Source organism: Gossypium arboreum, chromosome 5, assembly GCF_025698485.1.
Source record: "Gossypium arboreum isolate Shixiya-1 chromosome 5, ASM2569848v2, whole genome shotgun sequence".
NCBI classification, from domain to species: Eukaryota; Viridiplantae; Streptophyta; class Magnoliopsida; order Malvales; family Malvaceae; genus Gossypium; species Gossypium arboreum.
The window spans coordinates 12,012,410-12,038,165 of record NC_069074.1 but is presented as its reverse complement, the minus strand read 5'-3'; the positions used below and the strand labels follow the sequence as shown (position 1 = coordinate 12,038,165).

Genomic DNA, 25,756 nt, shown 5'->3' with positions numbered 1-25,756 from the left:
CATTGTTAAAAAGGTGATTTATTTTATTTTAATTTTTAAACCACTCTAAGGATGGAGGGAGGCACAAATTAATTTAAGGAAAATTCTTTTTTACATATTAGCGAATTTTTTAACCTGCAAATTAATACAATTTTAAAAATGGTTACCAAAATTGCGTAACGTTACCCAGAAGTTACCCCTTATAAATAAATTTTACAAATTTGGTTAGAACATAGAAAAATATGTTAATTTCCCACCATAGCCAAATGCTCCACGTGAAGGCTAGGAACTTTCTGCACTGTCGCACTCCGTCTTCTCTTTTATCCATTGCCGGAGTTCGCTAAGAGTTTAACGGCGGGGGAAAATGATTCGGAATCTCCGATCTCGGCGGCGGCCACGTTACGGCGCACAGGTATGTGCTGTGATCTCAGCTCTTCTCCTCTTATTTTCAGTATCTATTCTCTACAGCCGCCTTTCCCTCTCTTCCAAATCCCACATGTATCCCCACCACTCCTCCGTAGATAACAACGACGCGGTTTTCCACTCCATCCCTCTCCTCTCCGACTCCGAAGACGTCGCCACCACCACCATCATCTCCTCAACCGACGACAAAATTGACGAACTCGACACTCTCGAAGAAAACGACATAACCGAAGACGACAACAACAATGAGATCGAGCAAGAGGAGCAAGAAATCACGACTATGAATAAAAAAGACAAGATCTTTTCGTCTGGGCATTTTTATTTCGACCATTTAAGTCGATCAATCAGAAGAGCTTTCAATAGACGTTCGATTCAAGATTGGGATTACGATGGAGGGTTTTTGAACGAAGGGTTTTCGGGGGAAGATGTCAAAATTAAGGCAGCCTTTGGATCCGATGATATCCCATTGGATGAGGAAGTTAGGAGCAAGATGACTGAAGTGGAAAGTATTGAAGATGCTTTGCTGGTCAAGAAAGTTGCCGGGAGAAAAGTGAACCCTTTGAGGGAGAAATGGGGTGATTGGTTTGATAAGAAAAGTGATTTTTTGAGAAGGGATAGAATGTTTAAGTCGAATTTGGAGATTTTGAATCCTTTGAATAATCCTTTGCTGCAAGACCCTGACGGGATTGGTGCTACTGGCTTGACTAGAGGGGATAAAATGGTGCAGAAGTGGATTTTGAGTGAGTTTAAGAAGGTCCCTTTTACTGGGAAGAAGCCCTTGGAGATTTCCGAGACGGGCTTGAAGGTTAATAAAGGCAGTGAGAGTAAGAAAAATGAAAATGCGAGGAATATGTTAAGCGAAAGAGAAAGTAGTAGCAGTGAAGATTTGAGTTCAAATACAAATAGAAATGAGAGTAGAATTAGGAAGAATGAGGTCAAGAATGAAGATTTGGAGGCTCATAAGACTAACACTGAGTTTTCAGGCCATATATATGCGGATGGAAAGAGATGGGGTTACTATCCTGGATTGGACTCAAGGTTGTCTTTTATAGATTTTGTGGATGCATTTTTTAAGAAAGGGAAGTGTGATATGAGAGTTTTTATGATATGGAATTCCCCTCCATGGATGTATAGTGTTAGGCACCAAAGGGGGCTAGAGAGTCTGCTTGCTCAGCATAGAGATGCTTGTGTCTTAGTGTTCTCCGAAACGATTGAGCTTGATTTCTTCAAAGTTAGCTTTTTGAAAGATGGGTAAGTTTTGTTCTGGTTCTGCATTTTGATTTATCATATCAATGCTTCTATAAATGGTTTCGTGTGCCGCACAGTTACAAAGTTGCTGTAGCAATGCCAAACCTTGATGAATTGTTGAAAGATACACCTACCCATGTATTTGCATCTGTGTGGTTTAAATGGAGAAAGACAAAATTCTATACTATCCATTATAGTGAGCTCGTTCGACTTGCTGCTCTTTACAAGTAAGCCTGCTCATCTATTTACATACTTTTGTGAAGTCTAGAATGCAATTTTGAATTGTTTCATTAATTTGCTGCCATAAATATTGGAAACTGGATCTTGGTTGTTCAATGAATTATGCTCTTTACAAGTAAGCTTGCTCATCTGTGCACATATTTTTGTGAAGTTTAGGATGTTTTTATCAATTTGCTGCAATACATGTTGGAAATCAGGTCTTGTTTCAATGGATTATGCTCTTTTCTGATAGTCAAATTCATCTGTTTTCCCTTTTATTATTATTGTTATAGTTTATATTTGAGATTTATAGATAAACTAAGGCATTAAATTTGTCGGTACATCAAAATTCATCCGTTTTCCCTTTTATTATTATTGTTATAGTATATACCTAGCACATTCAAAATTTATTTTCTTTCTACTTTTCCACTCCCTCTTTCCATCCTTTCTCTTTTCCACTCAACTCAACCTAGCACGTTCTAAATGTGCTTAACTTTTTTGGGCACATTGTTGAGGGGTAAAAGTAACTAACTGTCAAATCAAAAGCTTAAAGTGGTGCAGAAGGGAAGCAGTCTCCCTTACTCAATGTTGAGGATCACGATGGTTCTATTTGGAGTTTTGAGCTCAGTTCTCTTGTTTTTAGTATGGTAAATGTTAATTATTACTCCTAGTTGGAGCACGACATAGAGAATTTATGACAATCTCTTATTTCTTTCTTCTTAAGTTGAACTTTCTAAATCATTGGTTTTAATAGGTGGCTACATGACTGACTTCAGTCAGTACGCTGCTACCTTTTAGCTTCAATGTTTACAGTTTTTGTTTTCCTTGTACCCTTATTCCTGCTTGTCTTCCGATATTGTTTTGCAGATATGGTGGCATTTATCTTGATTCTGACATTATAGTTCTGAAACCGTTATTGACACTCAATAATTCTGTGGGCCTTGAAGATCAAGGAAGCTCTTTGAATGGAGCTTTAATGGCATTTAGAAAGGAGAGGTAAATGTTGCACTGTTTTTTATGTTCTCAATTATTTTTTCCAGTTTTTGGCTTGGTTGAAACTAGTGTTGCTTGTGCTTGGATTTTTCAAGTAATAAAAATATTTTTTTATTAATTCTTGAGTATTTTAAGAGTTTTACTACTTGAAGCTGTTGTGTCATCTTCTCAACATGATGCTGCTTTTTTTTGGTTTTATCATATTCATTTCTTTCAAAAGAAAAAGCTCTTCTTCTTGTTTCCTTTCTTCGAATAAATTTTATAATAGAAAGCTATATCTGTTTTATTCTGTGTTGAGGCATGTTCTAATGACTAGACATATATTTTGGTCTATAATTTATATCTAGTTTCTGAAATGAAAGTCTCTTCCTCAAAGTTTTGGGTGGGAGGGATTGTAGGAGAGCTACACTCTGGGGTTTGGAAGGGCACCTCTGAAGTAGAGAAATTTATATTGTTTTTCCTTTTCGATTTTATATGGTTTTGGTAGATTGTTGGTTTTTCTTATACCAGCAATTAAATCAATCTTGGATATTTGCATTTGTGCAGTCCTTTTATAATGGAGTGTTTGAATGAGTTCTATTTGACGTATGATGATACCCGATTGAGATGGAATGGGGCTGATCTTCTATCAAGAGTTGCAAAAAGGTTTTCGAATGGAAAGAACATATCCATCAAACAGCCAGAGTTAAATGTGAAACCTTCCGCTGTTTTCTTCCCTATTAGTTCTCAGCATATTATAAGGTACCATCCCATATACATCCCACCTCTTGGAAATGATAAACGCATGTCTCTCGTAAAATTTACAATTCCAAGTCACTTTAGGCAATATGCATGTATGCACGAATAAACATGAAACCATCCATGTACATGTTTCTAAGCATATGTATATTTTGTTCTTATTATTGCAAAATCTGACTAGTGATGCTCTCCATGCTCCCCCAACTCCAACTTTCTTCTCCTACTGCCTTTTTTTCTGCTTCTCCACAGTGACTGATTAGTTTGTGGGAAGGTGATTCCTTTGTTATATCTTCTTTTTGGGATATCTCTACTCTAGCAAACGCTCTATTTTGCCATGTTTTGGCTATATGCCTAGAACTACGCTTTAAATAAGTAGATCCTTGGATTTCCAGGTGTAGATGGTTCCAAGAAGAGTTATTATCTTAGAATGAACATTTAGTCATTTGACCATCTCCTTTATATTTCAATAGCTTTAGTGAGTTTGTTTCTTGCAGTTTGCCGAACTCTGTTAGAACCTAGAAAAAACACCCACTTTTACCATAAAACAGATTGTCAATGGCCTGCTCTTGCAGCAAGTGTTCCATAGCCAATAAAAGGTATTACCTTATAATTGTGATCCTCAAGGCACACACTAACTTGCATTTATGAAAAGGAAATTTTTACAGTTTGCATGTTAACATTTTCTCTAGCTTGCCTTGCGATTCTTTGCACTTTAACTAGTTGACTTCTTTTCATTTTAAGTTATAAATTATTCTCTTCTGCAATTACTAATTTGGATAAAAAACAGATACTTTGTCTCACCGACGACAGAATCTGAGAAATTGCAGCAAGATGCTTTATTCAACAGGATTCTGACCGAGTCTGTGACGTTTCATTTCTGGAACAGCTTGACGTCTGCGCTCATTCCAGAGCCAAAGAGCCTCGTAGCCAGGCTTATTAACCATCCATGTATTCATTGCTCCGAATTGTTGTGAATTTCACATCTCTCTTTGGTGTTGCCAAAGAATTAATCAAAACAATTATTTTTTAACCGACGGTCACAAAATGGTTTATGATATTTTTAGGTTTTCAATTTCATGTTAGAAATCAACATAGTTGTAAAGTCTCTATAATCTCATTCCTCCAATTTTGCCAATGATTAGGCTCCCCAACCAAGTCAAAGTTGATCTTTTGTAATTTTATTGCCAATTAAATAGCTCAGCTGGTAATATATACCTTTGGCCGTTGTGCAAATAAGACATGGCTGCCTAATGAATAGAAGTGGTTTCTTTATTAAATAGTCATTTTGATCCATCAACATCAAGTTATTACATTGACATGTTGCTGAGTGATATCCAATGTTAGATTCTCGTGAATTGTAGTTAGCATTGTGTCCAAAACTTCCTCAATAAAGAAAGCCAAATGCAAAAGTAATGGAAGTTAAAGCCAAATGCAAAAGTAATGGAAGTTGGTCGGGTATTGTGAAGACAAGGATACCAGGCAAAAGTGACTGGTGTTTCATTTGATAGATCCTATGATTTCACAGTTGATTTATGTTATAGCCTGTTTCGAAATCATGATTTGGGTAAAAGTAAATGGATTTCTATTTGAAAATTTACTTCTTTTGGATAATTAAATTTGAATTTGAGTAAACTTAAGTCTAATTTTGATAAGAGTTATATTTTGAATTTTAAAATCTATTTTAAAACTTTGAATTTTAAAATTCAACATTGATTAAAACTTTTTATTCTCTCTTCTTTCTCATTTCTTTCAAAAGCTAAATAATAATTAATTAATTCTACTTATAATATATCGTTAACTAAGTTCAAGGTTTTATGAATTGAAGCAGTAGGCAAACTGATTAGACCACCAATTCTTGGTTCAATTGGTTCGATCAATTCAATTGATTCAATTGAATAAATTAATAAAAATAAAAATAAATATTTAAAAATAGATCAAATTGATTCAATCGTCGGTTCGACCAATTCAATCAGTTCACAAGTCAACCAATCTGACCCCTTATTTCGGACTTATGTCCCGATCTATTCTTGATCTAATCTGAATTTGGAAACAATGATAAAGCTTCATGCATTTAATTTAATAGAACATAAATATTCAAAATTTTAATTTATACCATGGTTTCCACAATTTTAATTTTAAAATCTTGATTTTTAATTTATACCTAAGTCCAATTATGCCCAGCGTAATCAGTCTGACTAGCTGGGTCGATCCAAATTTCAAAACTAATCTAGTAGTCGAACTGATTAGGTTATCAATTTGCTGGCCCAATTGGTTTGTTCGATTTGACCTGTACGATTAGTTTGATTGGTTCCTTCGATTTTATTAAATAAACCATTAAAATATTAAAAAAAATTAGTTCAATAAGTTCAATCGCCCAATCAACTTGTCTGTATCAATTCTCAAGTCAACCGATCTAATACCTTTCTCCATAACAATACCTTGGTTGATTTTCAGTCCAATCGATTAGTCTAATCCGTTAAAACAACAATGTTCAAAATTCTCTTAAATAATTAAATTTAAAAATGTTTTTAAGATTTAGAATTAATTTCTATATTTAAATTATCCAAACAATGAATTTAGATTCCCATTTAGATTAATTGAAAATCCTAAATTTCAAATATTTTAATTCCCAAATAAAAAATATTTTCATAAATTATAAATTATAAATTCAAATCCAAATTTGAGTTATTTATTTATTCAAATTGTGCTGCTAACATACACGAAAAGTAAATGCGAATTAAACAAGCAAAGGATCGTCATCCCTGTCGCTCCTTTCTTAAAAGTACAAACAATATTTATCAACAAGGTAGCTCACTCTTTCTATTACATTGCCGACCAATCCCGTTATGCTTCCGCGGGCCTGTCTTTTCATGCCGATATAGCAAGAAACAGGTTAAACTGTTTTACGTGCTGCACTTTTAATCGATGGCATTAGGTCCAAAGCATCTTTTTTTCACAGGATCCCATACCCATTGAACCAAAAATCTTCTTCCTTTAACTCCATTCATATTGTAGCCATTCCCCCCTGCATCCGTGGAAACTTTACCCACATACCCACCGCCACCGCCTGAACCGTACAAACCGAGGCACATGTCTGCGATTTCACCCGGTGCAATTGGATTATCACCAGCATACCATGCATTCACCAGTGGATTACTCGACGATTCAGCTAGCTCGTGAGCTATAACACTAATCATCCCGTCGACTCCGGCATCTCCATTCGGTGGGCGCATGATGTCGTTACCTCCCATCGCACTCGGCGGTGGCGCCCCCAAAGGCCGGGCAAATGGATAGGCACACACGCCTGGACACTGAGTCCCACTGTAACCAATCCAGACATAAGGAACCGTGGCACCAACAATGGATGGGAAGGAGAAGTAATGAAAGCCGCAAACTGCCCTGCAGAATTCATCAACCTGGACATCAGATGAAGTCAGCACCAAATAGAGACCACTGCGAGGATCGAGAGGCAGTGGGCTTGGCTTGGAAGTGACTGCGTTTTTGATGATGTGTTGCATTGATAAACGATTTAGACGAACACCATTGGAAAGTCTTGAATCAAAGAATTCCCCCGAAAGGGAAAGGCTATCGGTGATGTTGGATCCTGTCTGGTCGGTGTAGAGCCTCACAGTTTTCCACCAATCAGCAACAGAAGGAGAAAGAGCTGGAGAAGAAAAGGAATTTAAGAAATCCCTAATAGTAGCTTGGTGGGTTGAATTCCAGTTACCATACCAGATTATGTACAGCTTGATAGGCGATGAAAGGACTGGACCCATGTGGTACACAAGGTTAGCCAGGTCTGAAGAACCCTGATTATTGGGAGCTCGGTTAAACCTGGTTTCTAGACTCCATGAAAGATCCAAACGAAAACAAAAGAACGACAACAGCAAGAGAAAGTAACAAGAGAGCTTGTCCATTTTTTTTTTCTGTCGTTGTTTCTTTGGATGTTGTAGCTTTGTGACGGTTAAAGACAATACAGATTTCTTATATAAGGAAAGAAAATGGAGGGTGGTTGAGATTCTTCTTTATTATTTTTCTTGAGGCCTACATCCTTATGATTCCGAGTTCAGCTCTTTTCCATTACTTACTTTTATGGTCAATATTTAATGTTTAATCATCATTTATAAATATAATAATGTTCAAATCCGTTGTTTCTTTTTGTTTTATAGATTAATATTTGGTATTATAGATTCATTTGTTTTAATCTTAATTCACATGTATTAATTAAATGTGTAGGGCTAAAAAATAATTGCATAATGTTGGATGAACAACAAAACTATTTTTATTACTTAATACAGTGGTTACTGCATCTTTGGCTTTTGAGTCCCTCTTTTAACACACTATAATCTTTTATGACTTTCATCTACCAAACACTGAGAGAAAAATCCAAAAAGATAATCAACTTGACACCTTGATGATATTTTTCTTTTTCATAAATGCCTACCTCAAACTTTTAATGACATCCAATAATTTTAAGCTTTGAATTTTAATTTCTTTTAATGAATGCCATTTGTGCTGGGATCAAACCTTTGATGGTCCAGAGACAATGACCTGTCTACATTTTTGGAGTGTATATCCTTGACTAATTTGACAATATTAAACTAAAGAGAAAAAAGGAGAGTGAAAGGCAGTAAGTAAAATGTAAAATGATGAATGTATACCCTCAAATATTGAATTTGGATCCAAGTAATATAAAATGGGAGAGAATGAGTTAAAAGGATCATTCAAAATGGGAACATTTTTACAAAAGTGGAGGAGGCAAGTTGATTTGGATTTTAATTAATTCCATTAATGTTTTGGGTTAGGTGAGGTGAGAGCTCACATAAGTACCATGTGACACTTGATTATTGGTAGTTATATATATGGTGAATAAGAAAGATAAAAAACAACGTAGTAGTCTGCAATCATGCAAAGCAAAGGGCAGGAGATGCATGTGATGGATGGACCCATAACCACCTTCAATTTCCCATGCCTTAATTACAGGGGATGATTGATTTCTAAACATGGGAAAAGTAACCCTCCATTCCCTCACTAAACCAATAAAACTTTGCCCCTTTTTAACAGAATATATTTATACCAGCCTTCCCACTTCTAAGGCCACTTTCTCAAACCTTGAAATACATATATGTGTCGAATACAAATACTTCAATTTATTTTAATTTTTTAATGAATTTATATATGCTTCTTTTAACTCAAATTTGAACATGATCGTATTACATTTTCTTCTGTGAAAAGGAAAAAAAAAATTACGTTCATGAGTATAGTTGGCTGTTGAATTCTGCATTTAATTTGCTGTTCTGGATAGCATTTTTTGGTTATAATTTGGCAGTGTGGGCGATCATCAAGGAGCAATCAAATGAAACATGTAAAGGTGTTGAAGGGTGCATGGGCTGTCAACTTCGTTTCAGATTGCCTTTTGTGTTGGGGGAAAAAAATCTACGACTTTAAACTGCAGAAAGAAATGCTACTAATTGAGATATTAGACTAAGAAATAAATGATTGTGGTGGGTTCCCAACAAGTCAATTCAATTTATACCAACAAAAATAACTGCATTATCTATCAGTCAGCATGCCAGTGCACCACGACGGAACCATACTGCCATAATGCTCTAAAAGACAGCCCCAAAGCTATCCTTAACCAGCCAAACCACTGTCATGTTGGTTAAAGAAGAGGTTTTGAATTCTTCGGATTTCACCGTATGTAATTACAATATATAAAATTTTCTCAATTCTTTATTTACTATATTTTGTATTTATTTGATTTTATAATAATATATATTTATTATTTTGTAACTGTAGATGTACAATAACTTTAAAAAATATATATGGTGATTTCAACCACCAGATATGCTTGGAATGAGACTCAAAACTTTTCACCAAATAATCCGAGTCAGTATAGATATTTTTTGGATCTGACAAATTACGAAGTGAAGCCCAAATTAAGGACCCTGTAAATTTCATTAAAACCAAAGCCCAATGTTTTAAATTCGATTTGAGTTTTTTAAGTTCAATGGCTTCATAGAATCATACACTTTCGCTTTTGATTTGGCACCGAGTAAAACGTTTCTGCGTCGAATTGTAAATTGCAGTTTTGATTTTCTTTGTCATAATCACCCTCTTTTGGTGTTTCCTAATGCTTCTCAGGCAGCATGGAATTAAACCCAGATTATCACCCAATCCCCTCTTCACTCTCAATCAGTCTTATCTCCATTTTAGCACAAATCCCATTGATGCCCAATCTCCATTCCCATCATCTGAAACCCAATCCTTTGTTAAAACAATCTGTTCTCAAGTCTATGAATCGTATCAGCAACAAGCCTTCTCTAGATTTTCACCTCCAAGGCTCAACCTTAACATCAATCCTTATTCTTTGACCCATGAACAAGCCATTTCAATCGTTGCTTTTCTGGCTAATGAATCTGGTTCCATGGTTGCTCTAAGTTTCTTTTACTGGGCACTTGATATCTACATATTTAAACGTTTCATGAGGCTTTACATTGTAACTGCCACTTCTTTGATTAGAAACGGTAACTTTGATAGAGCCAATGAAGTAATGCAATGTCTGGTAAGAAATTTTTCTGAACTCGGGAGGTTAAAGGAGGCCGTTGGGATGGTTTTTGAGATGCAAAATCATGGCTTGAAGCTAAATGCTGAAACCTTTAATTGTATCTTGGGGGTTGGTTTGGAAATGGGGTTGCTTGATTATTTGGAGAAAGTGTTTGATGAAATGTCTGAGAGAGGGGTGTGTGGGGTTTTTTGTAGTTATAAATTGATGGTAGTTGGGTATTGTAGAATGGGGAGGGTTTCAGAGGTTGATAAGTGGCTGAAAGAAATGCTGGAAAGAGGGTTCATTGTTGATAATGCTACTTGCACATTGGTTATCAGTTTGTTCTGTGACAAGGGTTTTGCAAATCGAGCACTCTGGTACTTTGATAAGATTGTGAAGATGGGATTTAAGCCTAATCTGATTAACTATTCTTGTTTGATTAATGGATTGTGTGAGAAGGGTAGTATAAAGCAAGCCTTCGGAAAATTGGAAGAAATGGTTAGGGAAGGATGGAAGCCTAATGTGTATGTACATACTGCTTTGATCGATGGGCTTTGCAAGAAAGGATGGACTGAGAAGGCTTTTAGGTTGTTCCTTAAGCTTGTTAGGAGTGATAAATACAAGCCAAATGTCCATACATATACTTCTATGATCAGTGGTTATTGCAGTGAGGAGAAGTTGAATCGGGCAGAGATGTTATTGAGCAGAATGAAAGAGCAAGGTTTGGTTCCTAACACCAACACATATACCACTCTTATTAATGGCCATTGCAAAATGGGAAGTTTTGACCGAGCATATGAATTGATGCGTGTAATGGATAAAGAAGGTTTTACTCCGAATATATATACATATAATGCAATTATTTGTGGTCTCTGTAAAAGGGGAAGGGTTCAAGAAGCCTATGAACTGCTTAGAAATGGCCTTCTGCATGGATTGCAAGCTGATAGAGTTACGTATACCATTCTCATTACTGAACAGTGCAAGCAAGCTAATACTGAGCTAGCTATGGCCTTTTTTGGTAAGATGATTAAAGTTGGCCTCCTGCCTGATATGCATTCATATAACACATTGATTGCAGCATTCTGCAAGAAAAAGGAAATGAAAGAGAGTGAGAACCTTTTTGAGGAAGCTTTAAGGCTTGGATTGGTTCCAACCAAGGAAACTTACACATCCATGATAAGTGGGTACTGCCGCGCTGGAAACTTAAGCTTGGGGCTCAAGTTTTTCAACAAGATGAGTGACCACAGTTGTGTACCAGATAGCATCACATACGGAACATTGATCAATGGACTTTGCAGAGAGTCTAGGTTGGAGGAGGCATGCCAGTTATATGAGACTATGATGGATAAAGGGCTCTTTCCATGTGAAGTAACTCGGTTAACACTTGCTTACGAGTATTGCAAAAAAGGTGATTCTGCCATTGCCATGGTTATGTTGGAAAGACTAGAGAAAAAACTTTGGATGCGCACGGTTAACACCTTGATCAGGAAGCTTTGTAGTGAGAAGAAAGTGGGCATAGCAGCATTATTCTTTCATAGATTATTGGATAAGGATCGCAATGTTAATCGTGTAACTTTGGCAGCATTCGTTACTGCATGTTATGAGACTGACAAGTTTGCTCTTGTCTCTGACCTGAATGAAAGGATCTCTAAAGGAATTGGTTAGGGCAAATGGTCTATGTATTCAATCAAAACCTTTTCTGCTGAAGCAGGTAACATGTCAAGAAATGAAGTTCCCTTTTTTGAGTTTTTCAAAAAGAAGTCAATCTTTTGATCCCTTTTCCTTGGTGGTTTGAGATTCTTCAGTTCCTTTTCCGTCCATTGGCATTTCTGCTGTCAACTGAAAATTCAAAGGACCTGCCTACTGGATAATTTAGTGCTCCTCAGGTATTGAGGAATGCATTATTATAACTTTATTTTGTGAAAACAAAAATAAAAAGTTTGCATCGATCACATTGAATGGCAAAATGAATTTCCCTGTTTATCCTCTCAAGTCTTAGCGGATGTTGTTAGTAAGATGTTAGGATTCCAAGGCTTTGTTTCCAGGAAAGAAAGGGGCAAACCTTTGTTATTGTTACCATACTAGGAACTAACTTTAGTTGTCTAATAATTAATTCCTAGCTCACTTACAATGCAAAACCTTTAAAGATACTCTAATTCTTATCATCATTTTAAAACTTTCTAACCTCTAAATGGTGTCCTTTTGTTGGTAGAAAAAAGAACATGACATTAAAAACTAGTAAATAGTGCGAAATACAACCATATCACTAGCATCATCCTGCAACAGTGGCAATAAAGAGTCTTGAGAAGAACCACAAATACAACTAAAAACATTCTACTAGAGTCATTAAAACATAACATATCCGAAGAGGACAAAGTGTGAAAAGAGTTTCTTTTTCTTTCTTTTAAACCTCTCAAATCCCAGTGAAAAATGTTAAAACTGATTTGTCCTTGAATGATGTCAATGTTTCGTCATAATTTTTTTCCCCCTAAATGAATTGTCTTAGCAGCTCACATAGTCAAAGTCCAAAAGATCTTAGCTTTTTCTGATGTCATCGCTTTTGTTACAACTAGTGATATTATTATATATATAGCAGCATTTGTTTTAGCCTCCTAAAGGTTAGATGCATTGCATCTGTGAATTTAAGCAGCCAAGACCAAGATAAAAAGGGTATTTATAGGAGCACCGAAACACATCGGTATTAAATAACCAACAAAAAAAGGAACATTATAAAAAGCCCATGCTCCCTTTCTTTTGCAAAACTCCGTCATTATTCGGTACCAACAACTCCTCCACTTTCTCATTATTTGCTTTCAAGGTAAGACTTCTGCTTTAGTTTTGATCTCTCTTGACTTTATATTTCTGGGTTTTAGTTTATACGCTGTATCGTTTCCGTTAGTCTCTTTACTTACTCTTGAATATTTTAACTTGCTGCCGAGAAACAAAGGTGATGGGTTATTGTTTTAGTTCAGATCTCTTTTGATGATAATGGGTTTCTATCATATCTCTATTCAATCTTTTGACAAATTCATATCGTTTGTTATTAATAATGGGATAAACAGTAGGGAATAATGGGTGCATGTTGAGGAATTTAGACCATATGTGCTTTTTATCTAGTAAATTTTACTCCCTGTCTTACGAGTGAAAACGGTTTCTATTTTTAGGCTTGCTTTATTTGCTCGAACTGATTTATATATATATATATATAAATTTTGTTGATGCATCATATGTAAATTCAATTTATTGCCTTGAATGATGATGAACTTCATTTCATGGTAAATATTTTACTCTCCAGCTAATAGCTGAATGCGTCAAGTTTCCTTGATTATACAGAAACAGGACAGAGAGAATTCATTGAAAGAAATATATAAACAAGATTTATATGGGAAATTTAAGACAAAAGACCACACTTATGTTTTGGGGTTGAGAAAGTCTTCTTGCTTATTAATTGAATCTTGAAGATTGCATGATTTTGGTGGACTTTGAGAAGTCACAAGCTTCTGAAATGATGCTTTCTTTTTTCAGCGTACTTGTCAAATGGCTCGATCTGCACTGGATGAAATGTCAGATTCTGGGGCTTTTATGAGAACTGCCTCAACATTTCGTAACTTCATCTCTCGAGACCCTGGTTCTCAGTTTCCACCTGAGTCAGGAAGGTATCATTTGTATGTATCTTATGCTTGCCCTTGGGCTTCCAGGTGCCTTGCATACTTGAAGATCAAAGGACTTGACAAGGCCATTGGTTTTACGGTCGGTGAATCATGCCATGTATTTTAAGCTCTTGTAGTTTGATTAAATCTGTCACAAAGCTAATGATCTTTTGTTGTTCAATTGTTCACCAGTCAGTCAAACCCATATGGGAAAGGACAAAGGAAACTGATGAGCACATGGGATGGGTTTTTCCCACTTCTGATACAGAAGAGCCAGGTGCTGCACCCGACCCCTTTAACGGAGCAAAGAGCATAAGGGAACTATATGAGCTTGCAAGTACGAACTATACTGGGAAGTACACAGTCCCTGTAAGTTCATAAAGTATTAAAAGCTCCTTCCAGCTCTCATTCTGTTTTTCCTTTACATTTCCATGTTCAAGTTCTTTCAATTTATTTTGTGCTTTCTGTTATATTATAGGTCCTATGGGACAAGAAGTTCAAGACTATTGTTAGTAACGAGAGTGCTGAGATAATCCGCATGCTTAATACCGAATTCAACGATATAGCTGAGAATCCTGCTGTGGACCTATATCCTCCACATTTGAGAGCCGAAATTGACAAGACGAATGAGTGGATATACAGCGGAATCAATAACGGTGTTTACAAATGCGGGTTTGCTAGAAAACAAGAGCCTTATGATGAGGTATTTTCATGTGGTTGTTATCTTCAGTTCAATGCGAGACTTGTTGGTCTCTACATTCTTGAAAGAGTTATATTCTTCCCTAAAGCATGTATTATAATTGGACCATCAGGCTGTAAAACAACTATATGACGCTTTGGACCAATGTGAGGAGATTCTTTCCAAGCAGCGGTACCTTTGCGGAAACATTCTAACCGAGGGAGATATTCGACTGTTTGTAACCCTCATAAGATTCGATGAGGTATTTCATTTTGCCCGTACAGCTTTCTAATATTATGTATTTGAGATAAACTAAAAACACCTTCAATGGTGACCAGTAACGTTCATTGCTTGAAACTCTAACAGAGGGAAAGGAAAAACGCTTTGATTTTCTTTTTGAAAAAAAGATGGAAAACCTTGACATCTTTGCAATAAAATCGTTTCATGCCCATTGATGACGAGTTTGTTTTCATAACAGGTCTATGTCGTACATTTCAAGTGCAACAAAAAGCTTCTACGGGAGTACCCGAATTTGTTCAACTATACCAAGGACATTTACCAAATTCCAGGCATGAGCAGCACGGTGAATGTGCAACACATCAAGCGCCACTACTATGGTAGCCACCCTTCTATAAATCCATTCGGGATAATCCCTGTTGGCCCAAATATTGACTATTCTTCTCCTCATGACCGAGCACGGTTTACCGCATAGGAAGTATGTATCCCATACTATAAGCTCTTGTTTATTTTGTTCAATGATGCACCGATGCTCGCTGTTGCGGTCGACAACTCCCCTTGCATTTAAGATGAATTAATTCTGGAAAAGACATTATATGTTATACTCTCGTGGATCAAAGTTTTTAGTTTTTTCATTGTGGCAGGTTGTTTTTAGTTACCAATAAATACCTAGAAGGGGAACGATGGTCGCTTCAATATTTTCTTTGATAATCAGCTTAATATGCATACAAGCAGTATATGGAATTATATATATTTGTATCTAATCAAAGTTTTACGGTGTCATTTGTGATTAAAGCTAATGAAATATTCATCTTAGTTATGGACATTTGAAGTTTTCCAGTTCTGGGTGGTTCGAGTTTAAAAGAACAGAAAATTCTTGGTGGTCTATATATAGAGAGAGGCGTATATATATGAAATGCAAATGAAAAACAATAAAAGATAAAACTTTATTAGCTATCCAGAAGTGATGTAATGTAATCTAAATTCAATATTTGAAATGACATAAACACTATTCAGAAGTAATCACACTGTTAATAATCTATGTGTATAAACCATAAAATTCTGATGGAATTTACCAACAAATACAAAATTTGTATCACTCTTCTCCTCAAAAGAGGTCAAAATGGTAATTTTACTAAGCGAAAACATGAGATCAGGATCGTTCAATCTGGTTGATGAGAAGAAATGCAGACTGAGAGAGAGAGCTGGGCCTGCTGGCACTGGGACCGCTTCAGCAGGGTTCCGCCGCTGCCGCACAGTGTCCTAACCGCCTCCGATTCATCGGGGCACACAAACGAGACCAAGCACTCCGCTAGGGCTCGGTTCAAGTGCCGACAGGCCGCGTGCCGCGTCGCACCAGGTCCGAAACGTTGGTAGCACTCGCTTAGCGCCCTCTGGAGATTCTCGCACCCGGTTCGATCGCGACCGGCTTCTTCCATGTTTATTGTCTGCGACCGCGTCACGCTTCGATCAAAAAGATCCAAATCATTGAAAAAGAAAGAAAGAAAAGGTCTCACTCATCACAAGATTGTTTGTGATGATGATGATATATCAAAAGCTAAGGGCGTGTGCCACGTAGTAACTAGTACTAAAAGTTTTTATTATATAAAGGAAAGGTATTAAACTTTTTTAAATAAAATAAAAATGATTTATTAATTAAAAAAAACAAAAAACAAAACAAAGTTGAAGATTTATGCGAATTTAATCTAATCCAAATGAAAGATTAAAAGAAGAAGAAATGAGGAGCAAAAGACTTGACCAAAAAGGCCTCAAAGTGAGTGGTGTCACAAAATGAGCGATGGGTGAATTGTGGTGGGAACCCATATGTTTCATTGGGTACATGGATTCAATAATTGCAATGTTGAACTTTTCTCCATGGACCCTTTCACTTCCTCCATTTCTAATCAATGATGCAAAATAATCATATACTACAAGTCATGAACGAACTGTATGTGAAATATGTCCTCTCGCCCCCCCACAAATTTTTCTATTCTATTGCTGCATTATATTCCACTTTAAATCTTGGCAATTTGATTTCTATAAAACTTTAGGATAAAATTTGCCAATTATGCGGTGACATTCTGCAAATTTAATTTATATCCATTCAAGCTTAATTAATTTATACTCCTATGTAAGTGTCTGATGCGAGTAATGGAAAATCGCACAAATGAACTTCACTCTTTTAGATAAAACCCATTAAATGTGTGAGAGAGAGAGAAAAAAAAAGTAAAAGTGATAAAAACAATAATAATAAATTGGGGATACTGAGGGCTTCTTCAACCACCAAATTTGACCCTATATGCCCCCACACGACATCTATTTTCTATCTTATATTATATGATAACGACCCAACCTTTAAATCATAACCTCAAATATATTTTAATTATCTCTATCCCAATAACCAAAAGCAAAAAAATCAAAGATGATAATAAGGGAAATTAAAGAAAAAAGATTATTACTACTAAAATCCTAAATCTAAAATGAATGAATAGGTGGGATTTAGAATTATTTCGGAGAAGAATTTGTGCTGCTTTTGGGGAGCAAATATGGATGGCCCCTAATTTTTTTCTCCATTACACTAAAAATATCAATGTCTAAGAAAAAAAAAAGAAAAAAGAGTTATTTTACTCTTTGCCCCATTTCTTCCTCCATTATATATTTTCTCTTTATCATGCTTGCACTTTCTTTTCCACCATTATATGCCCAGCCATTCAATGAAATGAAGACTGAATAAAAGAAAGAAAGAAAGAAAGGTATTTTCTTTTCTTTTTCTCCCAATTTTATTTATATTTTCCACTCTAAAAATCTCATCATTGGAATAGTTCCTAGATATGTCTATATTCCGTAATGCAATATGTAATATCTCTATTTATTAATTTAAAATTTTGCTATTGACAACAACAACTACAAAAAAGTTATATATTTGCTTGGCCAAAACACTATAGCAAGTAGCAGCTAGCAGATATTTGGGGCCTTTTCTCTTTCTCTCTCTAATCAGACCATCTTTCTTTCCTTTACTAAGAAAAAAGCTTCAATCTTTCTAAATTCAGTGCTTCTCTTTTCTTTTTTTTTTTCGTAGAGATACAAATAGAATAACACAGTCACAGTGAGTGTCACTAAAGCATGGAAATCTCCAAAGGGCTTGACTTGGAGTCCTCTATACCAGTTGCATCATTGTTTATAGGTGAGTTTTAGCTTACTATATGCTTAGGATTCTCGATAAAGGTTATATCTTTTGCTGGGTTTGCATCTAAATTTGTCCAAATATTTTATCTCTTCTTTTGAGTTTTTTATTTTTTATTTTTTATAATTTCCGGGGATTTAATATGTTGAATTGTTGCCTTTTACCTTTCTGGGTTTTCATTAGTCCATTATTGCTCAACTCCTAAAATAGCCATATCCGAAAGGTTCAAAATTTTGCTTCACTTCTTTTCAACATCCTCCAATAAAAAGGGTATCTGTTTTGGCTATTGTTTATCTCTCTGCTGATATCAAACCTATTATCCCCATTGGTCATATTTTCTCTCACACTCTTACATGCCTCTTCCAGCTTGGAGAGGATGATATCATCATTCCATCTGGGTTGGCTTTCAGTTTTGAAAACACACTTGGAAGGATTTTCCTCCTTCTATGGCCACTGGACATTGAATGTAATGATGTCCTGTTTTTGTTTCTATTTATTTATTTATTTGTGAAAATTATTGATTATAGGGTAGTTATCTGTTCTATCGAATCTATCCATATTTAATAAGTTAGCTAGGATTAACATTTCATAGATTTGTATTGTATTAGTATTCTCTCTCTGTAAGGGGTTAGAGTTCACAGCTCTTGAATCTTATTTCTCTCTTATTTTTTTCATTTGATCTTTTGCCATTTGCAGTTGTTCTGGTTTGCCATTTAACTACGATTGTTTATCTACTTAATGACCATCAATGTTTTCCACTTTTGTTATTATAAGTAGAATTGCATGTAATCGTATAACTAAGTTTGGTTTGCTTTATATTAGTAAGATATGCTCTGAGTGTTGAGACAAATTGAATTATATGGTTTAAGAGAGCTGTACGATGGAGCGGATCAGATCGGATTTAAGATTTCATAACTCTGGATCAACAGAATCAGAGGAATCCGCTTTAGATTTGGAAAGGAATTGCTGCAACCATGTTAATATGCCTTCATCAAGTCCTTCACCTATTCAACCCTTTGCATCCGGCACTCAGCATCCTGAGAGCAATGCTGCCTACTTCTCGTGGCCTACTTCAAGTCGATTAATTGATGCGGCAGAAGATAGAGCAAACTATTTTGGGAACCTACAGAAAGGGGTGTTGCCAGAAACTCTTGGACGGTTACCATCAGGGCAGCAAGCAACCACCTTACTTGAGTTGATGACAATTAGAGCATTTCACAGTAAAAAGCTGCGCAGGTTTAGTCTTGGCACAGCAATTGGGTTCCGTATTCGACGGGGTGTTTTGACAGATATACCAGCTATTCTTGTCTTCGTTGCTCGTAAAGTTCACAGGCAATGGCTTAGCCAATTTCAATGCTTACCTGCTGCTCTTGAGGTAAGTTTATGCCCTTCGCTTCACTTATTTTTCAAAAACTTTTTGGCTTCACTTATCAATAGCTGCTAATGTGGTGGTACAATATCTGTGGGAAATTCACTATTTCATGTCAGATTTGATTTTTTTAAAGTTGTGAATTGTTGATAGTTTTGAAAGTTTCTAAACAGCATAGATCTGATCAAGAAATTTCAAATGTATGACTAACTTTTCTTGAATAGACTTATCTGTTGCATGGAAAGTTAAATGTTTGTTTAAAATATTGTGTCAGGGGCCAGGAGGTGTGTGGTGTGATGTAGATGTGGTGGAGTTTTCTTATTATGGTGCACCTGCTGCAACTCCAAAAGAGCAATTATATACTGAGCTTGTAGATGGCTTTAGGGGAAGTGATCCAGTCATTGGTTCTGGTTCACAGGTAATTGTTCTTATTACGTATGTACAACTTGGTGATTTGATGGGCACTCAAAGACATTCAGTGCTTAAGTATATAGATTTATTAAATGAAGAAAAGGTATTTATGATTATATTGTAATGTCTTCAAGTATGTGGTTAACATTGTTTCCTTGCGGGACGAACAATTGCAAGCATTTTATTTGTTTACGGGTTCTTGATCACAACATTTTTTTTACCATTCCTCAGTAACTGATAGCGTATTACTGCTAGTGTTTGTAAATATGAAGTGTTGAGTTTATCATCTTCAGAATAGTAATTTTGTTGCAGTAACTTTTTTTTTTCTCTGGGACAAAACTTTAGAGTCCTGGTGGTGCTCGTACTAACCAAGCCACCATGATCCTTAAAATTTCTAATTCACATGCTTTCTTCTTATGCTTGCATTATTCTTACATATATTCTGATGTTAATGTTGAAAACTCACAATCTTATACGTATTGCTCTTGGCTCTTGGCTCTTATCATACTGGTCATTGAATTGTAAAAACTAAATCCTTCTCAACTATCTATAACAACGTAAAGAATAATGAGAGTAGATAAAGTTTTGATATTCTTTTGACTATAGTATGAACAATATTGTGAGAAATACTGCAAAAAGTGGTCCCGAGAATAAGTTTAAGGAGCTATTCTGTTGGAATACCATGAAGAGTGGCATGGTAGGACTTTCCTCATAGTCTTTTTCTGAATTTCTGCCCTGTATTGTGTCATCCATATCACCTGCATCGTCATTTTGGTAATAACTATACATTGGCAAAGAATCCTGTTCTGACATGTTGAATCTTTTCAACCACTTGATGGAAATTTTTCTAATGCCATGCAATCTCATATTCTAGTCCGTAGCATATTTGCTTGCTGTCCGAATATTGTTATGGGGAAAGACTCGTTCTTAAATAGTCACTTCCTCTTTTGTTGCCTTAAAAAATTCCAATAGCCATTTGAATGATTCTCTATGACTATCTGATGCTTTAATTCATTTCGCTTTACATCTTGCTGCACAGTTGAAGTTGTCAGGTTGATAATGAATATGGCAGTATGTAAAAGGTTAACTGTGGGTTTTTTGACAACATTTTGCTAGAAACTTGATTTCAGAGTTACCTGTTTTCTATTGCAAATATTAATGAAGTGTTGAAGGTGGTATGCTTTGTTAATGATTTATTTATGCTACAACTGTGACTGAATCAATCATCTATCTCTCCGTCTTAGATGTGGAGACATTTCGACAGCTTCAAGCTTGAGTTCTCATTCTAGATTTGCTTGGTATCTTTTTGCTGGCATCATGTGTACAGTTCCTTTTCGAACTCCATCCCACATCCTTTAGATAAAAAAATGGCTTTTTCTCTCTCATACTCTGCCCTGGACTTCTTGAGAAATGTTGATATAACTCTTTACTTGTCTTGCACTCAGTTCCTCCTTGCACATGTAGGTTGCGAGCCAAGAAACATATGGTACACTGGGTGCTATTGTGAGGAGCCGAACAGGAAATAGGCAGGTAGGTTTTCTTACAAATCGGCATGTTGCAGTTGACTTGGACTACCCAAATCAGAAGATGTTTCATCCTTTACCGCCCAACCTTGGGCCTGGAGTTTACCTTGGTGCCGTAGAGCGGGCAACCTCATTTATCACCGATGACCTTTGGTATGGAATCTTTGCTGGTATAAATCCAGGTAATGCAGTTCTAATTTTAGTTTTCTGCCGTTGATCATTGCATTAGAAAATTTAAGCAAAAATAAATGAGAGAAATTGAACTCGTACCAGGATGCTAGGATCAATTTCATCAAAGATTTATTAGGTTTCATAATCCTGAAGGATGCTATGTTTAACTTTACATTTGTGCTAATGCATTTTTCATTGCGTCCTGACTCCCTTACATGCCCATTACGGTTTGGTCCTCCTGCAGAAACATTTGTGCGGGCAGATGGGGCTTTTATTCCGTTTGCTGATGATTTCAATATGAACAATGTAACTACAACCATAAAAGGCATAGGTCAGATTGGTGATGTCCATATCATAGACTTGCAATCTCCAATCAGCAGTCTCATTGGGAGGCAAGTTGTCAAAGTGGGAAGAAGCTCCGGCTTGACCACTGGGACAATAATGGCATATGCTTTAGAGTACAATGATGAGAAAGGGATCTGTTTTTTTACTGATTTCCTTGTAGTTGGTGAGAACCAGCAGACTTTTGACCTTGAAGGAGACAGTGGAAGCCTCATACTATTAAAGGGTCAGAATGGGGAGAAGCCACAGCCTGTTGGAATCATTTGGGGTGGGACTGCTAACAGGGGTCGGTTGAAACTCAAAGTTGGCCAACCCCCAGAAAATTGGACTAGCGGAGTTGATCTTGGACGTCTTCTAGACCTCCTTGAACTTGATCTCATCACAACCAATGAGGGGATTCAAGGTATGTATTCTCAAAACAATCGTGCTGCAAACTATAGTTCCTGCCAAGCAAATTACATGTTGAAATGGGAGTTCCATTTCCAATGGCTGTAAAGTTTAAAATGTATATAGACTCCAACATTCACTGAATGATAATGAAAATATTAATCAAGCGGTATTTTAGTGTGAAAGGTTTATTTCACTTTTGAGTACTGGTGTTATATCCCTTACTTTTCCTTCATATCATTTATTATTTAGTAACTTTCGATATGCGGTAATTTAGGTAGAATATCTCACTATCAAGCAAAATAAAGTGTAAATAGAAAAAGATAAGAAGTGGGGAAAGGGCCTTTGTACCTTTATGGTTAATATTTTTTGCATCTGGTCTTGAACTGCGGCATTGACGCTCTCTATTTGTCTTCATTATTGACACAGCTGCAGTGCAAGATCAAAGAAATGCTTCCGCAGCTGGGATTGATTCTACAGTCGGGGAGTCTTCTCCTCTGGTCCAGGTTCCATCCAAGGATAGGATTGAAGAAAACTTGGAGCCAATTAATTTAAATATCCAGCAAGTTCTGACTGAAGACAAGTCCTGGCAAGGGCTTGTGCTACCAATCATGTGTACCGAATATAGAGCTGAAGATAGGGTTGAAGCAGGCTCTAATGTGGAACATCAATTTATCCCTAGTTCCAACGGAAGGTCTCCCGTTAATAACCAACAGGGAAATGGAAATGTGGAATCCAGAAATCTTTCAGCATTAAGGAATGGATCAGATGAGGAGATTTATGTCTCACTGCAGTTAGGAGAGCCAGAACCAAAACGAAGAAAATATTCTGTAGCATCAAAGACTTGAAGTGAGAGTAATGGAGTAGAGGCAATTTGCTTGGAGATATATCATCCTATCAAAATCAGGTCACACAATTATTTCTGTTGCTTAAAATTTGTGTGCCTTCCTGATTATTATATGTATAAAAGAAAACTGTAAGTATCGGGCCGCATGAAGGAGTTCGAGGTTACTTGGGGGAATTATGTTATTTTCCCCCTAACACCATGCTAGGTTTACATGTATGCATTATACGGTCTTAGCGGGAAAAAAGAAATAATGGTTAGGCAGTAGTGGTACCTTGGCTATATATTTCTTTGATTCGTGTTACTGTGTCGAATTGGTGTACCATAAAGCACTCCGAAAGTGGGAGTATGGACAGCTATCAAGAATGAAAAACATGGAAACAATATGTTTTTGATGAATCCACAACTTGGTGATAGCACTTGGGTTCCCCATTCCTCTTTGTTATGATAAAATTTAGTCGGTATTTTCAGGTATGGTCTTGTCTGAATGCATTCATAAATTTTTGGTATTATTTAGGTTCATTCTAGTTCGTAGCTGTCTCTCCTAACAACGTTGTCCCCAGAGTTCGAATCGAAACTTTACTATTGCACCAAACCACTTATTATAGAGGTTGAACTCAGGTTTACAAAGATCAACATTCTCTTTTCTTCCTTGCCTGAGCTAACAAAAACCATTGCAGTAACTGGAGTTCACTTTACTTCTGCAATAGAATTGCTCAAAATTCTGATTTGGAAAATCAAGGTTCATAAAGAAATCATTAAGATACATCATTCGAAAAGTCTGGATTCGGAACCAGTAAGCATTTTTTATCCTTCTAAGTTGTGATTTTCTAAAATAAAAAGAAGCTTCTAATTATATTTAGCTTTAAGAAAATGTTCATGTCAATGCTTATCTCTTCTAATCATATGCATATTAAAGTAGTAATGACGACAAAGAAAAAACAATAAATTTAAATTTCCTTAAAGAAAAATCTTCAAAACTGATTTTAGTTTCAAAGTATATGTCTAGACACCCACTTCATATATTGTGAGAAAAGAAATTATTATTTGGAAAACAATAATTACTATCATCAATAATCTCCGAAATGACATTCTCAAGTTCATGCAGCAGTGCAGAAGGATCTGAAAATATTCCATACACAATAAAACACATAACACATATATGGATTTGATGGATAAGGATCTTTCCAACATAACATGAGAAAGAAGCTAAAACAGCTGCAGAGAGTGGGGTAGGTTTAACTGATGATATGATATAAACATTATTATAGAAGCATTATTGCTTTCCAAAAGTGGAATAATTTTCTTGTAATTGAAGTGGTCATGTATTTTAAAATTACAAAATATTGAATATAAAAAAAAACTTAAAACATAAGTATAGAATTATTTTAAAAAGATTTAGCAAATAATTGGTAATTAAGTTCAATTGTTTAACTTAATAAACATATGTTATTTTACAATTAATTATGAAAAATAATTGAAAACAATACAAATTAATTTATAAAATCAAATAATTGATAATTATGATTGATGATAATACTAATTATACTGTTTCATTTTACTTAAAAACTAGACTAGTTATAACCTTTCGTGCACGTACTAGCTAGAGAAACAAAGATCACACAGAATCATTTATTCTAAAATTAAAACCCAGTGATTCTAACTTTGCTAGTAGCTGCCGGTCCATCATCGAAATCAAATTAAGTTAATTAGAGCAAAAGAAAACCATTAATGGAAAAGGAATGCAAATAATATTCATGTATATATAATATATACATTTACATGAAGCAGTCAGTAAATTATTTTATCTCAAATTCACAGGAAAGATGAGAAAAAACAAAAAAAAAATGTTTGGGTTTATTAGATTAAGCAAAACTAGCCTCTCAAGGTTATTTTACGAAGCTTTTGGAACTGTGGATACAGTTCTTGTACTTCACACCTTACCAAAATAAAACCCTGAAAGTTCAGTTATCAGATCACAATGTCAAACATAATTCATTGCATGCAGCCCTCAATGAGTCAGATACATTGCTACACACAAACACATATCCTAATGTAATGAAAATGAAAAAGGGTTGAGTCCTAGGCTAGATGCTGACCCCTGAAAATCCCCAAAAAAGAAATGGTAACTAAAAAGAGAAACCATCGGATTTGAGATATGAGTAGGGTTTTTTTTTTCTATTTGAATAAAATTTTCATATGAAACAAACTATAACCAAAACTTGTAAGGACATGACTGTCTACATTAAAGATTTTGTCGATCCACAAATTAAAAGGCCACCAACTGCGCTGTCCCAAGATCATGTACTAAAAAAAAATGACCATAGCAGATGATATCAGCCGTTCAAAACTTAAATGCTGAAAGTAACTATCTCCTTTTTTGCCAGTAAGTCCAAATTAATACCAACCGTCCAAGCTGATTATTGTTTAATATAAACAAATATAATACACCAAGATTAAATCTGGGATTTTGAGAAACAAATTCATGAACGAGACAAAAGATTTGTAAAAACCAGCTAGATGCAAACATGAACTGGTTCTGTAATGAAGACATGAGTCTAGTTTACGCTTTCCTACAGTAATTGTGTCTAAAGATAAAACAAAAATTGAAGAAAATATACACACAATCATTTCATTTCACATGCTATCGTGTTTATTCAAACATTCATGAACCATAAATTGCATGACTAGCTGTGTCTCACCAATAATATTAATATGCCATTATTTCTGATCGTATGGCATATAAATACACAACTTTTAATTCAATGCATTATTTTCTGTACATATATAGAATTCATCAGCTCCCATTGAA

The 25,756-nt window shown here is 35.6% G+C and overlaps 6 protein-coding genes and 1 long non-coding RNA gene across 12 annotated transcripts; 4 read left to right on the top strand and 3 right to left on the bottom strand.

Annotated features, from left to right (window-relative positions):
* The first annotated feature begins 93 nt into the window (after positions 1-93).
* On the top strand, positions 94-4,630 carry LOC108453124 (uncharacterized protein At4g19900). Its single transcript, XM_017751056.2, has 5 exons — positions 94-1,653; positions 1,728-1,877; positions 2,737-2,865; positions 3,409-3,603; positions 4,388-4,630. The coding sequence occupies exons 1-5, from the start codon at positions 344-346 to the stop codon at positions 4,572-4,574; spliced, it is 1,971 nt and encodes a 656-aa protein (XP_017606545.1). The 5' UTR covers positions 94-343; the 3' UTR covers positions 4,575-4,630.
* A 1,630-nt stretch (positions 4,631-6,260) lies between these two features.
* On the bottom strand, positions 6,261-7,766 carry LOC108451944 (protein EXORDIUM-like 7). The gene has a single exon (XM_017749660.2). It carries the CDS (start codon positions 7,515-7,517, stop codon positions 6,519-6,521), a length of 999 nt encoding a protein of 332 aa, XP_017605149.1. The 5' UTR covers positions 7,518-7,766; the 3' UTR covers positions 6,261-6,518.
* A 1,925-nt stretch (positions 7,767-9,691) lies between these two features.
* LOC108453387 (uncharacterized) lies at positions 9,692-15,508 on the top strand. Of its 2 annotated transcripts, none has more exons than XM_017751458.2 (6): positions 9,692-12,965; positions 13,673-13,897; positions 13,990-14,166; positions 14,276-14,500; positions 14,610-14,738; positions 14,955-15,508. In XM_017751458.2, the coding sequence occupies exons 1-6, from the start codon at positions 12,888-12,890 to the stop codon at positions 15,186-15,188; spliced, it is 1,068 nt and encodes a 355-aa protein (XP_017606947.1). In that variant the 5' UTR covers positions 9,692-12,887; the 3' UTR covers positions 15,189-15,508. The 2 variants fall into 2 exon arrangements, with proteins under 2 accessions (XP_017606947.1, XP_017606948.1); XM_017751459.2 differs by lacking the exon at positions 9,692-12,965 and adding an exon at positions 12,981-13,094.
* Positions 9,734-11,907, top strand: LOC108453386 (pentatricopeptide repeat-containing protein At4g19890). Its single transcript, XM_017751457.2, has one exon. The coding sequence runs from the start codon at positions 9,734-9,736 to the stop codon at positions 11,810-11,812; it is 2,079 nt and encodes a 692-aa protein (XP_017606946.1). The 3' UTR covers positions 11,813-11,907.
* Positions 15,509-15,636: 128 nt separating the features above from the next.
* LOC108453388 (uncharacterized) lies at positions 15,637-16,311 on the bottom strand. The gene has a single exon (XM_017751460.2). The coding sequence runs from the start codon at positions 16,150-16,152 to the stop codon at positions 15,877-15,879; it is 276 nt and encodes a 91-aa protein (XP_017606949.1). The 5' UTR covers positions 16,153-16,311; the 3' UTR covers positions 15,637-15,876.
* An 855-nt stretch (positions 16,312-17,166) lies between these two features.
* Positions 17,167-23,343, top strand: LOC108453444 (protein NARROW LEAF 1-like). Of its 5 annotated transcripts, none has more exons than XM_017751547.2 (7): positions 17,167-17,466; positions 17,793-17,897; positions 18,827-19,272; positions 19,541-19,684; positions 21,142-21,382; positions 21,616-22,116; positions 22,530-23,343. In XM_017751547.2, exons 2-7 carry the CDS (start codon positions 17,837-17,839, stop codon positions 22,946-22,948), a joined length of 1,812 nt encoding a protein of 603 aa, XP_017607036.1. In that variant the 5' UTR covers positions 17,167-17,466; positions 17,793-17,836; the 3' UTR covers positions 22,949-23,343. The 5 variants fall into 5 exon arrangements, with proteins under 5 accessions (XP_017607036.1, XP_052884026.1, XP_017607038.1 ...); XM_053028066.1 differs by having other exon boundaries at positions 17,168-17,466; positions 18,767-19,272; XM_017751549.2 differs by lacking the exon at positions 17,167-17,466 and having other exon boundaries at positions 17,594-17,897; positions 18,724-19,272.
* Positions 20,802-22,994, bottom strand: LOC128293025 (uncharacterized). The gene is made up of 3 exons (XR_008283046.1): positions 22,452-22,994; positions 21,471-22,156; positions 20,802-21,367 (listed from the first exon to the last, which is right to left on the bottom strand). It is a non-coding gene; the product is annotated as an uncharacterized LOC128293025 (long non-coding RNA).
* Positions 23,344-25,756: the final 2,413 nt, after the last annotated feature.